Source organism: Varanus komodoensis, unplaced genomic scaffold (genome assembly GCF_004798865.1).
Source record: "Varanus komodoensis strain SLA01 unplaced genomic scaffold, ASM479886v1 scaffold80, whole genome shotgun sequence".
Classification (NCBI taxonomy): Eukaryota; Metazoa; Chordata; class Lepidosauria; order Squamata; family Varanidae; genus Varanus; species Varanus komodoensis.
Window position 1 is genome coordinate 2,129,787 of NW_025336482.1, and position 11,886 is coordinate 2,141,672.

At 52.7% G+C, this 11,886-nt stretch overlaps 1 protein-coding gene across 2 annotated transcripts; it reads right to left on the reverse strand.

Moving 5' to 3' along the window:
• Positions 1 to 718: 718 nt before the first annotated feature.
• On the reverse strand, positions 719 to 10,131 carry CDC34 (cell division cycle 34, ubiqiutin conjugating enzyme). Of its 2 annotated transcripts, XM_044455991.1 has the most exons (5): positions 9,829 to 10,131; positions 4,323 to 4,409; positions 3,333 to 3,430; positions 2,041 to 2,175; positions 719 to 1,922 (listed from the first exon to the last, which is right to left on the reverse strand). In XM_044455991.1, the coding sequence occupies exons 1-5, from the start codon at positions 10,003 to 10,005 to the stop codon at positions 1,709 to 1,711; spliced, it is 711 nt and encodes a 236-aa protein (XP_044311926.1). In that variant the 5' UTR covers positions 10,006 to 10,131; the 3' UTR covers positions 719 to 1,708. The 2 variants fall into 2 exon arrangements, with proteins under 2 accessions (XP_044311926.1, XP_044311927.1); XM_044455992.1 differs by lacking the exon at positions 4,323 to 4,409.
• Between the last annotated feature and the right edge of the window lie 1,755 nt (positions 10,132 to 11,886).

Consider the following 11,886-nt stretch of genomic DNA (forward strand, 5'->3'; position numbering starts at 1 on the left):
CTGTTGGGCTTCCCACTGGGGCATCTGGTTGCCCAGTGAGGTGACAGACTAGACCACTCTGGACTGGATGGTCCAGGCAGCTCATTTCCTTTGGCCCAAGGGCCAAGCTGCATTTTGAACACGGTCCTTGGGGCTCAACCAGATACTGGTGTATTTTATCTGACAACTCTTCTAGCTAGGAAGTCAACCTTAGAGGAGGCATTTTAGAGCGAGGCAAAGAATGGCACACAAGCCAGGAAACCTTCAAAAGCTCAAGCACCCCTGAGACATGGCTTAATTTGGTATGGTTAACTTTTATATTCCCAAGTCGGGCCATGACTAGAAGATTGCTGCTGTGGCACTGCAAACACCAAAGCTGCACTCCATGACTAGATAGTGTGAGGGAAAACGGGCAAAATATCCATCCAAAATGTTTGTCTCTCCCCTTCTTAAGTACATTTCTCAGTAAACACGTCTGAATTTCCACTTTTAAGTGAAAGGGACGCTCTTTTTAAACTGGAATTGGCACCATCTTGGGCTGCCAGAACCTTTTCATCTTGAATGATCAGTGTAATGCATTTTTGTACTATACAATCCTTCTCACTCAGCTTTCTTAATCGGTGCTGTACTTCAGTTCCCATCATTTCAGCCAGCCTCACTGACCAGCAATGATCTCTCACTTGAATCTCTTGGGCCTGACTCTCTAGTCATTTATGCCAGATTAAGAGAAATGGGTATGTCCTTTCCAAGTATGTCCTTTTATTAAATAGTTTCAAAACAAGGAAAAACAAACAACAAACAGACAGAACAAAACCACAAAGCAAAAAACATCTCACCTGCTGCTGACTTCAAAACAGCCTCCCTCCTCTTTCTACCAATTGCACTAAACTATTCTTTTCTGCCCACAAACCCCCCGCCCCCCAAGCTCTTTTGAAGAGTTCCTCCTGCCCCCAGGAGCGCAAAAGCACACTGCCACGGTGCAAGCAAACCCTGCTCCAGAGACAGGCAGGCAAACGGGGGAAGCTGGGCAAGCAAGGAGGTATCGAGGGGAAGTCGAGGTTGGAATATTTGCCCTCCAGAGGCAGTAACCATGACTGAGGTGTCAAACCCAAAGGGACCCCACCGCCCGAAGCTCCCGGATTGGTGTGGTTTTGCAGAGAGAATGAGCTGGCTCGAGTGAGCGAAACATTGGCAATCCTCACTGTGCAGAGGATTCTCCCAGGGTAAGGTGTGTACGATATTCCTAAGCAAACAAACCTAAGTGCTGTGTTTGGTTCCTCGGAAGCTTTCCTCATGCAGCTGGGAGGACCGATTGGGCTGCAACTGGCGGCTCAAGGCGGAGCTGAGGGAGTGGCTGCCCCTTCCCTCCCACTGTCTCAATTTCAACAAAAAGGGGGGGAAATCCTGAAGTAAAAACAACACAAAAGATAAAGGGGATTCCAGAACTGCCAACCCACCCCAGCCCCCCACAAATGCCCTCCCCACTACCCACTGTGCCAAGCAGAAGCCCCGTCTCCCTCTTGAGGTAGAGTTTTTTCGATTCATTCTGACTTATTTTCATATTGGGGCCAGAAAGGGTTCCACGTCTCAGCCGGTTGCATCCTGGGTTCAAGTAAACGAGAGAGTTTATTGCCGCCACCAGGAGCAGCAGCAGCAATGGCAGGAGGGGGCAGTGGAGGGGAAGGGGCGGAGGAAGGGGGGGAGGAGAGGGCCAGGAGGGGGTCCCTTGTCAAGATTCCTCATTGCCCGAGTCCTCCTCGTCCCCGTAGCAGCTGTCTTCCTCCTCCTCGTCCATCTCATCGTCCTCATAGTACTCATCATAGAAAAGATCGGACCCTTCGTCTGGCGTGGGCGTCTTCGTCTTGATGCAGTACTCCGCCAGCGTCGTCGGGACTTTGATGCCATCCCGCTCGGCATCCACCTTGGTGCCCAGGACTTGCTTCCTGGAGGGGGACGGAGACACGCCTCAGTGCGCCAAGGAGGCATGGAAAGGGCCACGAACACCTCCATCACGGTTCTCCCCCCAGGTTCTCCCCCCACGCCCCCGGCCAGCCCACCCACCTGATGAGGTCCGTGTATTCCTGATCGTTCCCTTTGCTCTCCTTCCACTTCCTGTACATCACGGAGGCGTCGACGTTCGCTGGGGAAAAGGTGTTCGGCTCGTTGAGAAGGGAGATCACGCTCAGGAGGATGGTCCTGATCCGGGAGGAAAGACACCCAGGAGGAGAGAGAGGAAGAGGTGTCAGGATGGTGGCGCAAACCCTTCTCCTGGCCACCCGCCCCCACTGTGCGGTGGGTTTCCTAGCACTGGGGTGGATCTTCCTCCTCATTCTGAAAGGCCGCACAAGAATTAACGCTGGGGATTTCGGACTTGCCTCTCTTTGTTCCTTTTCAGCCCTCTCTGTCACCCAAGGTCTTCTCTGAAATGGAATCTCGCCCTCAGAGCTCACCACCCCGAACGGTCCTGGGAGTCTCCCCTCCAAGCTCACTCCACCCCCAGACCTGCTTAGCTTCAGCGTGGTGGATGCCCAGAGTGCCTTTGGACCATACTCTGGGCCCAGGGGTTTTGCATACGGGCAAAATGGCCCAGGCTGGCTCCTGCTGGAAGCACCCCAGGTGTGACAGCGAAGCCTTCCAGCAGAGTTTCCTGCTGGCCGGAGTTGGCCATGCTGCACCTGCCATGCTTGAAAGAAGCCCAACCTGGGCATGGCTCTGCCTGGAGCACCAGAGGGAGGGTGGCGTGGGGCCGTCCCACAGCCGGGGGGGGGGGCAGGCCTTTATCATCCTTGGTCCCCCCCCCTCCACTGTATACACTGCAAAGCTCCCTGTTGGTTTGTGAAGTCTTCCCCCTCCTGGCTGAAGGTGTTATTACAGGCTCCAACCACATAGAGGCATTCCAGTTCTTAAAATTAATTAACGTGCTTTCGAGACAAAAGAACCCGGGGTGCAGAGCCCAGAAGCCCAGAGAGAACGCGAGCCAAGTTTTAGGCTTGTGAGCTTCATTGTCTGGGTGTACATGGCTGCCTGGTGGGAAGACACCCCCTGCCTTCTTGTTCCAGTTTGTCCTGGGCAGAGGTGAGACACGCTCGGGAAGGTACTCTTGTGTCCAACGGAAAGGCAAGGCAAGGCAAGGCAGAAATCGCTGGCTCTCCCTCTGAATGCAGGGCCCACGGCTGGCTACAGACACACATGGCGGCGGCGTGGGCACCTGCTTGGTCGGGACAGAAGCTGCTGCTGGCCGTTGGTAATTTAGTGATCAGTCAGATGAGTAGTCCAAGGGGGAGCTGGGGGGTGGCAGGCCCTGTCGCCACCCGCATGGGAAGCAGGGGGGAAGGGGAAGGAGGGGTGCTCACCTCACGTTCTGCGTCGGGTTCCACCTCTCCGAGGGCAGCTCTCCGCTTTGCGGGTCGTCCACAGGGGGATGTAAAATGGAGATGCAAACATCTCCCGTCTAGAAAGAGACAAGTTGCCATTTTTTCTTTTTTTTAAGGACGTATCATGAGAATGTGACAGTGATGCAAGAATGCAAGGGTCAAAGCCCCAGGGAGCCAATGCGGGGCAACGTGGCATCATGTAGCCTGAAATAATAAATAAATCGCCTTCACACCTCTAATCCTGCCTAAGCCCAACGATCGAGGAGAGTCATCTAGCGTACTTTTGCTTTTGTTAATTCAAAAGCATGCAAATATTTGTTTGAACTTCAGCCTGACGGACTGGAGGCCCCAGAGTTTATTCTGTGTGCCAGAGATGGCCAGCTCACGAAACGCGGGCTTTCCCCAAGCTTTCTAATTTGGGGAGGGCAGGGCATTAGTCACTGCTGCCCGAAAACATTTCTAAATCTTAAATCCTTGTCTACCTACTCAAAATCGCCCAGAGATCTGCTGGAAGGCCCTAGCTTCTTCCCTGGGCCTCCTGCCATGCACGGTGGGCAAGGGCCCTTCTTGGTGGCAACCATTAAACTCGGTCAGTTCGGCGCAAAAACGAAAAGGGGTCTTCCCAGTGGTAACCCCACGAAACGCTGTGGAACGCCCTTCCTGTCGAGGTGACCTCCTGGTGAGCACAGGAACGCGGGGCGCTGGGCCAGCGGCGTCCGTGCTGCCTGCAGCCCCGGCTCTACGGGGCTTCCGGCAGTTTCTCTTGCCCTCCCTGGACGTGCTGTTAGGAACTGAGCTTGGGCCATTCCGCCTGCTGAGCGGGGGCTTGCTCACCCGCTACAGCCCTGCCCTGTCTGGGGCTCATGGGTGTTGCAGTGCAACAGGCCCAGCAGGCCCTGGGCTGGGAAGGGTGAAGCAGGTGCATGGGAGCAGGGCGAGGCAGGCTGCGTCTCGCTCTCCGGGACGTACCTCGTAGATGTTCGGGTGCCACATTTTGGTCAGGAACCTGAAGGCAGGTGGCGAATAGGGGTAGTCAACGGGGAACCTGAGACGAGCCTGCGGGAAAGGAGGACGGTTAAGGGGGCAGCGCCAGGCGGGGGATGACCTGGCGCTCCACGGCACCGGTTGAGACCACCCGCCCTGCCTCTGAGGAAGCGGAACGACAGCGGAGATGGCTGAGCCTGGAAGACAGGTGGGGACGGTGGGGAGAGACGCTTTCCCGCCTCCCTCATGACCCCTGAACCTCAGTGGGGCCACCCCAGGGAGCTGACCGGTCAGGGATTCAGGACGAGTGAAAGGACAGGCTTCCTCGAGAGGCCTGGAATTAAACGCCGGCACTCGTTTCCACAAGAAGAAGTGCTGGCCAACCATTTTGGAGAGCTTTAACTGGGACTTAGATGAATTCCTGGAGGCGGCAGCCGTGGCTGGGCTGACACCTTCTGTCGCTCCCAGCAGCAGCAGTGAGCAGTGGCTGGGGAATATGGGACAGAAGGTGCCAATGGCCACTTTGGTCAGAAAAGCGGGTGGGGTTGCATTATCTGTTTCCAGCAGGGCCCCCAAGCCCTGGGCCACAGGCTGGTACCAGTCCGTGGCCTCTTAGGAACCAGGCCGCACAGCAGGAGGTGAGCGGGCGAGATCCAGAGTGCGAACGTGAGAGTAAATTTAAAATCTCTTCGAAGCTCAAACGACGCTTCCAAGTTTGAACCGCAGGCAGAGAAAAGGTGTGGTCCCCGCATAAACATCATCAGCTGCATCTCCTCTCATCTCCTGTCGCGTTTGTGCCCTTTTACGGCGGGCCTCCCCGACTCTCCTCACTGCCCCCTTGATCCTTTCCAGCCCCTTTTAACTGCCTGCCCTCCCAATTGTTCTCACTGCCTTCACGATCCTTTTCCGCTTCACCACTCCTCACTAAAAAATTCGGGCAGTAACTGCAATTTTCATTTTGTTATACAATACCATACATATTTACATGTTTTAGTGATTGTTTTCAAGTTTTAATTAATAAACTTGGCATTTGTGTTATTTTTACCTTAAATTATGTGTATTTACGGTTTAAGTTTATTGAGATGGGTATTGTTTGCGGTCTGGGAATGGATTAATTCACTTTCCATTATTTCTAATGGGGAACAATGCTTCAAATGATCCAGAAGTCAAACTGAAACTAATTAAGTTTGAAGTATGAGGCACCACTGTAATGCTCTTGAATCATCCCAAACCCATCGCTCCTCTCCAGTCCATGGAAAAATTCTCTTCCATAAAATGGTCCCTGGTGCCAAAAAGGTTGGGGGCTGTTGATCTATAGCATTCCCCGCTCCCAGTTCTTCATCCAGAAAGGAAAAGGCTCCCAGAACAGCTTTCAAAAATTAATTGCAAGCCAGTTCCCTGCCCTCAGGTTTATAGTCTCAAAGGCACAGCATAAAAGGAAAATGTATGGGGAAGGAAGAGGAAAAAAAGAAGCAAAACTCAGGCAACAGCGGTGAGTTCCCAAGTTGCCAAAGGTCCAACGAGGTCCAACATCGAGCCCTGGGGCCCTAGCCGACTTCTTCCCTAGGACTGTTTAAGACAAGACTGGCCATGTTGGCTGGGCTTGATGGGAGTCGAAGCATGAGGAAACAGCCTGGATGGCGTGGGAATGCTTTCTAGCAAGCCGCACTCCCCAGCTAGACTCGCCCACGGCTTTGCCCATCTGGCTGCCACTCCCTGACTCGCTGCCTTGTGACACAAACATCACTGTGCTCAAGTTACTGGGTCAGGGCTTGCACCTGCTCAAGGTTTAAGCCAAGATCGTACTTAGTCTTAAACTGGAGGGATCTGTTTAAGGTCAGGGGAGTCAAGATGACCTGCTCCAGCCACCACCCAGGTAGAAGATGAATCCAGACCATGAATAAAAACATGAAAACCTTCCAACGCTCTGGTGCACTTCTCATCTTGCCTCGTGGCAACAGCTCCTGCCTGTTCCTGGGCCCCCTGGGACATTCTCTAAACCAGCCAGATCACACATGCCGTGATGCCCCACAAACTCTCAGAAGTCAGCACTCGTTTCTTGCCTCCCGTTCATCCAAGGCCCGGGGCTTTCCTTAAAACGTAGCTTAGTCAGTTTTATATTAAGCAGACTGTGAGTCACTGAAACAAAGGTCTGCATAGACACACCCTGGTTGCTGGACTTCCTCTCAAACCATCCCAGCATGTTAAAGTTTCGATCACCACCCAGGTTTACCTCAGCCCCGTGGAGCACAGCCTTGCCTGGGCGAGTCAGCATCCACTCACCTGGTCGCCTGCGGTGAGCAAGACTCAGATCCAGGCGACCATGCTGTTGTTAATTAGAAGAAAGAGTTGGCTCCCTCTCCCCTTTCAGGCCATGAAAGTGCTATAAATGAGCAAAGAGTTCAGTATAGGCCAACGGGTGAAGAATATCGGATGTGTCAGATGATTTCCAGCTGCCGTCAACAACAAATGGTCTAGAGGATTCTGACACAGATGGACTAAGGCATCACGAGACAGCTTCCTTAATTTCTTCCTGTGCTTGGTCGTGTCTCGCACTGCTCTGGTTTCACACTGCCCCAGCCTATCCTCACGTTAGAGGTGAGGAGGCAAACCAATTGAGTGGATACACGGAGCTTTGAGACAGGGAGAACTGTTGCGTAACACCCTGCCTGGGGTTGCGGCCTGCCAGCTGGCCTTCAGGGTCATCCTGCCCCCGTGTATGGGAACATCTCCAGTCATCAAGGACCTTCGCTAATGCACCTTTCTGAATCTAATCCTCTTGTTTACAGCACTTTCCATGTGTGGGCATCACTACACCTTCTGGCAAGGAACTCCTTGATTGCCAGGTGTGGCAGTGTCTACCCAGGCCTAACGAAAGGGGTCCTTCCCACCCCCACCTGAAGAACCTGGGGGCTGAACCAGGGCCCTTCCGGGCACAAGGTAAGGGTTCTGCCCTGAGTGACACACCCCACGGGAGAAGCTCGCAGGGAAGGACAATGCCAGGAAGCCCCTGATACCTGGGGGCTGGGGGAGGCCTGGCCCCCTGGGTTCTGCTCGAAGGAGGAGTTTGCCACCCCATAGCCCAGGAGAGCTTTCTGGCCTCCAGGGCGGGCCGGCAGGGCTCCTTCGAGAAGTCGGACAGTCCCCCAGGAGGACGTGCAGGGACAGACCTGGGTTCCTTTCAGCAGCAAGCTCATGGCACTCCCTCAGCCTCGGCCGTCTCACCTGCGGCAACAGCACCACAACACGTACAAGGAGGCGCGAAAGGCAGTTATTTACACAGACCTGCAGAGAGAGGCCATCACAGCTCCTGCCCACTTAGGACAGGTGGGTTTCGCGTGGGCATAACTCACAGGGCTGTTTCACGAGGCAACCTACCCGATTCGGGTGGGCGAGGGGGACGGACACCCAACGCATCGCACCAGGTCATAAACAACTCCAGGCTGACTCACGACTGGAAAGGCAGAAAGGGACAGGCAGGAAGCCAGGAGTTGCAAAACAGGCTCTCAAACCAACATGACCTCCTCTGCCAAAATGTGCTCGAGGGAAACAGCTGGTTTGTTTACTTCCCCCACAGCCATATGACCTACTAACCAGTTATCCAGAAAAACAATGCTCTATACCTGACGTCCAGCTTCACATCCTCCCCTCCAGCCTTTGTCTGCAGCCCTGCTTCAGAACAATAAAGCAAGGATCTGGCATACACCATCCTTTCCAGCACCGCCCCAAAGCAGAGAAAGGCAGTTTCTTCCTGTGTTTTCAATTAACCACAGGAAGGGGTTGGGGTTCCACTCAAATCCTAACCTGTGGCTAACCCCAACTCCTGGAAGTTGAAAGAAGCCAGCTTCTCCGTAGGCCTTCCCCAGCTGGATGCTTTCTGAGGGACTACAGCTCCCACACCCTTCCTTGCCTTGCTGAGATTCATCCTGATAACAGCAATCCATGGTTTAGCAGCGTGTGCAGATGCAACCAAGGACTGTGGACAGGGGAAAACACATCAGTAGACAGACATACATTTTTTTTGCTGAGCACCCATCCCAGTGATTGGAAAGCTCTTATCTCCTCTGTGCCAAACCTAGTTTGGATTCATTGCTTCCCTTCTAGTCTTCTCCTATCATGGGGGCCAGGAGTGCTTCGCTTCGCCTACAAAAGCCTTTCCTAGTTTGGACTGCAGCCTTAGTAATTCTCCATTGTGGCAGGAAAAGAGAAAGGCTCTAGGCACTTGCAATGCTAAATGAGGCAAACAAGGAAGGTGCTGCAGTAATCCGGAAGTCCTCTTATTGTGACGAATTATTCCTGTAGTTTAGGTCATGCTGTCAGAAGGGAAAACAAGAGTTTTTTGGGCACCTTCGAAAACATGTTTGCTCAGAGGCAACTCAGCACTACCCAGAGATGTATTATTAGAAGCTGAATTATACAGAAAAGGCACACAAGGAGTTGTAGGACGTTTATTCTGTTGAAATATACATAAGATCACCCCGTTATTTACATTTCTACACCATATTATTCTATTGATCTTTTCATGCTTTCTGTTTGTTGTTCTGTCTATGTTGTACTTTTGATATGGGTCTCAAAGGATTTTTACCGTTACTTGTTGTGTTCCACATTGAGTAAAACTACATTTTAAAAGTCAGGCTGTATTTCAATAGAAAGCAAATATAGAGGCTTCTGTTTAAATTTTTCAACAGGTCTCCAGCACTTACCCCCTGCTCCAGCTATAACTGCAGGTAGAGAAAAACATTTCTGCCATTTTGCCCCTATTACAGACAGTGGGGAGTTAAGTTTCTCTTTTACGGTTATGGTGTTATATGTCTAGAGCGCAAATAAGAACAATTCCTTTATCCTTGTCCCTCTTATGGGCGGCAGGCATGGGAGGAGAAAAGAAAGAGTTTGTTCTGATTATAGTCTACTCCTTTTTCTTGTCCCTGCTACTTCTCTCGGGCAGCGGGGAGGCGGTGTCAGTGATTCTTCCCTGGCATTACAGTTATAACCTAAGAAAACCTATTTTTTTGTCCTGTCATTATTACCAGTGGTGTGCAAGCATGTACAGGCGGGCAAGTAAGTTCTTAAATGGTGATGGGCAAGGAATGAGAATTCCTTCCTTTCCTTACAAGTCATGCAAGATTAAGAGATTCGTTTATGATGAAAGGTTAACACATCCTTTGTCGTCTTTTTTATAGGAAGGAGGCATGAAGTCATGGTCTTTGATGGGGGTGTGTGGAAATAATACTTTTTCCCTTGTTTTTCGTACGGGGGTATTAAGTCATTTTTTTAGGATGGGGGAAAAGAATCCAATCCAATCCTTTCCTTTCCCTCGGGGGGGTGGGGGGGATTAAGCCATCCTTTCATGAAGGGGGCAACCCTGCCTCTCCTCCTCCTTGCCCTTTTCCCCGTGGGGGAGACGTCAACCCACGGTGGGTGGGTGGCGGGGGGACAAGCCCTGCTCCTCGCCCCGGTCCCCCCTCCCCGGAAACTGCCCCTGGCCGCTCACCTTGAAGTAGCCGCCCTCGTAGTGGGTGTTGGGCGGCCCGAAGATCGCCACCTCCCAGTTGTAGAGGTCCCCCTCGTCCACCAGGCTGACTCGGAAGCCCTCCACCGGCTCCTCCTGCAGCCCCTTCAGCTCCAGCAGCAGCGCCTTCTGCGAGCTGGGCACGGACGGCCGAGCCATGTCGCCCGGGGCGAGGTCGGGGGCGAGAAGAAAAACGCGGGCGAGAAGGGGAAGGCCGCGGGGGAAGCGGGGGTCTCGCGTAGACGCGGCGGCCGCGGAGCGGGAGCCGAGGACGGGCGCGACGAAGCGACGCTGCCAGGCGAGCGGCGATGACAACAGAGCGCGCGGAGCGAGCTGGGAGGCGTAGTTCCCCCGGGGGCGGGGCCTCCCGCGCCACGCCCCCCGCCTCCGGCCGCCAATAAGGGGCAGGAGAGGAGGGGCGCGACCGAACGGGGACGGACTTCGGCTCTCGGAGGCCTTGCGAAATACGCAGGCGCGCGCTCGCCTTCGGAGCCGCCTTCCCCAACCTGGCGCCCTCCAGACGCGTGGCTCCCTAATGGGAGAGGGCGACCGGGGGGGAGGCCGGTGGAAGCTGCAGGAAGGGCCCTCTAAGGGGTGGCAGTTTGCTGGGGGATTGTTCCCGGAAAAATGGTTTGCCTTGAGCCAGTCCATCTTTGCAGCCCCATAGCTGGATTTAAAATTTCCCCCTTGCATTTTATTTTCCCGAAATGTGAAGTACCTTTGAATTTTTGCCTTCAACCCACTTTTAAAATGTTGTTCATTTTATTTGCATTTTATGTTGATATTATTGCTTTCCATGGTTCACATAAGCACTTCTGGAATTACTTAAAAAACCAACGTAAGAGATACATAAATTCAGTATTTATGGATTTCATCCCCTTTTCACTCATCTGCCATTACACACCTAGTTTCCCACTGCCCCTTATTTTGCAGAGGTAAGTTTCTTTTATTGGATGTTCTGAAGCAGTGCCCGGCCGAGGTAATGGGCTGGATGTGGGCCAATGAACTGAGACTCAATCCAGGTAAGATGGAGGTCCTGTTGGTGGGCAGTTTGGGTTTCAGGTGAGTGATTTTGATCCTGTTCTGGACGGGGTTGCACTCCCTCTAAGGACAGGGTCCGCAGCTTGGGGGTACTCCTTGACCCAGAGCTGACCCTGGAGAGCCAGGTGTCCGCCGCGGCGAGGAGGGCTTTCCTCCAGCTTCGGCGGATCCATCAGCTGGATACCTGAATAAACGTGGATCAACACTGCCTGGCAACGGTGATTCATGCTCTGTAACCTCCTGGCTGGATTATTGTAACGCGCTCTATATGGAGCTGCCCTTGAAAACGGCCCAGGTACTTTAACTGGTACAAAACAGAGCTGCCAGGATGCTGACGGAGGCCGGTTGTTATTCCCATATAAAGCTGATCCGCTATCGGCTACACTGGCTCCAAATTGAAGTCCGGGCCCAATTCAAGGTGCTGATATTAATCTATAAAGCTCTGAACGGCTTGGGACCGGGATACCTGAAGGGACATCTCTTTCCTTATATGCCCTCATGCCCCTTAAAATCTGCAGGAGAGGCCCTGTTCCGGGAACCCTCCCTGAAGTAGGTAAAAAGGACATGTTGCCAATTGCAGCACCCCAATCACCCCAAAAGTCATTCTCCAGAGAAAGGCCCCAAAAGTAGTTGGCCAGAGGAAGCCCACATAGTAAAAACAAAAACTTGAAACTTTATATTATCTATTTTGTGCTTTTCCTCCTTATTTTGCTTGCTGTTGCTGACCGTGTTTGTCAACGATTATTCATTCTAATATTCCTCAGACTTGCACATGGTAGGCATGTCATGGACTCATTCTGCTTCTATGCTTCTCTGTTTCTCTGTTCAAATGGCCCTCACCTGCACCAGCAGTCTGCACCTTCAAGGCAAAGCTGCAAAGGCTTAGTAACCTCCCTCCCTAATCAAGAGGAATCTGCCTTTTAATAAGAAGATTCCTTTGAAGGGGGGAAATGGTTGCCAATTGCAGCACCCCAAAACACCCCAAGAGTAATTGGCCAG

Bases quoted from the DNA above. Each gene is read 5' to 3' on its own strand.
- CDC34 (XM_044455991.1), bottom strand. From the start codon at position 10,005: ATGGCTCGGCCGTCCGTGCCCAGCTCGCAGAAGGCGCTGCTGCTGGAG. The intron at 4,410-9,828 runs GTGAGCGGCCAG...CCTTTCCCGCAG, and splicing joins ACGAGGGCGGCTACTTCAAG to GCTCGTCTCAGGTTCCCCGT. The intron at 3,431-4,322 runs GTACGTCCCGGA...GTCTCTTTCTAG, and splicing joins GGCACCCGAACATCTACGAG to ACGGGAGATGTTTGCATCTC.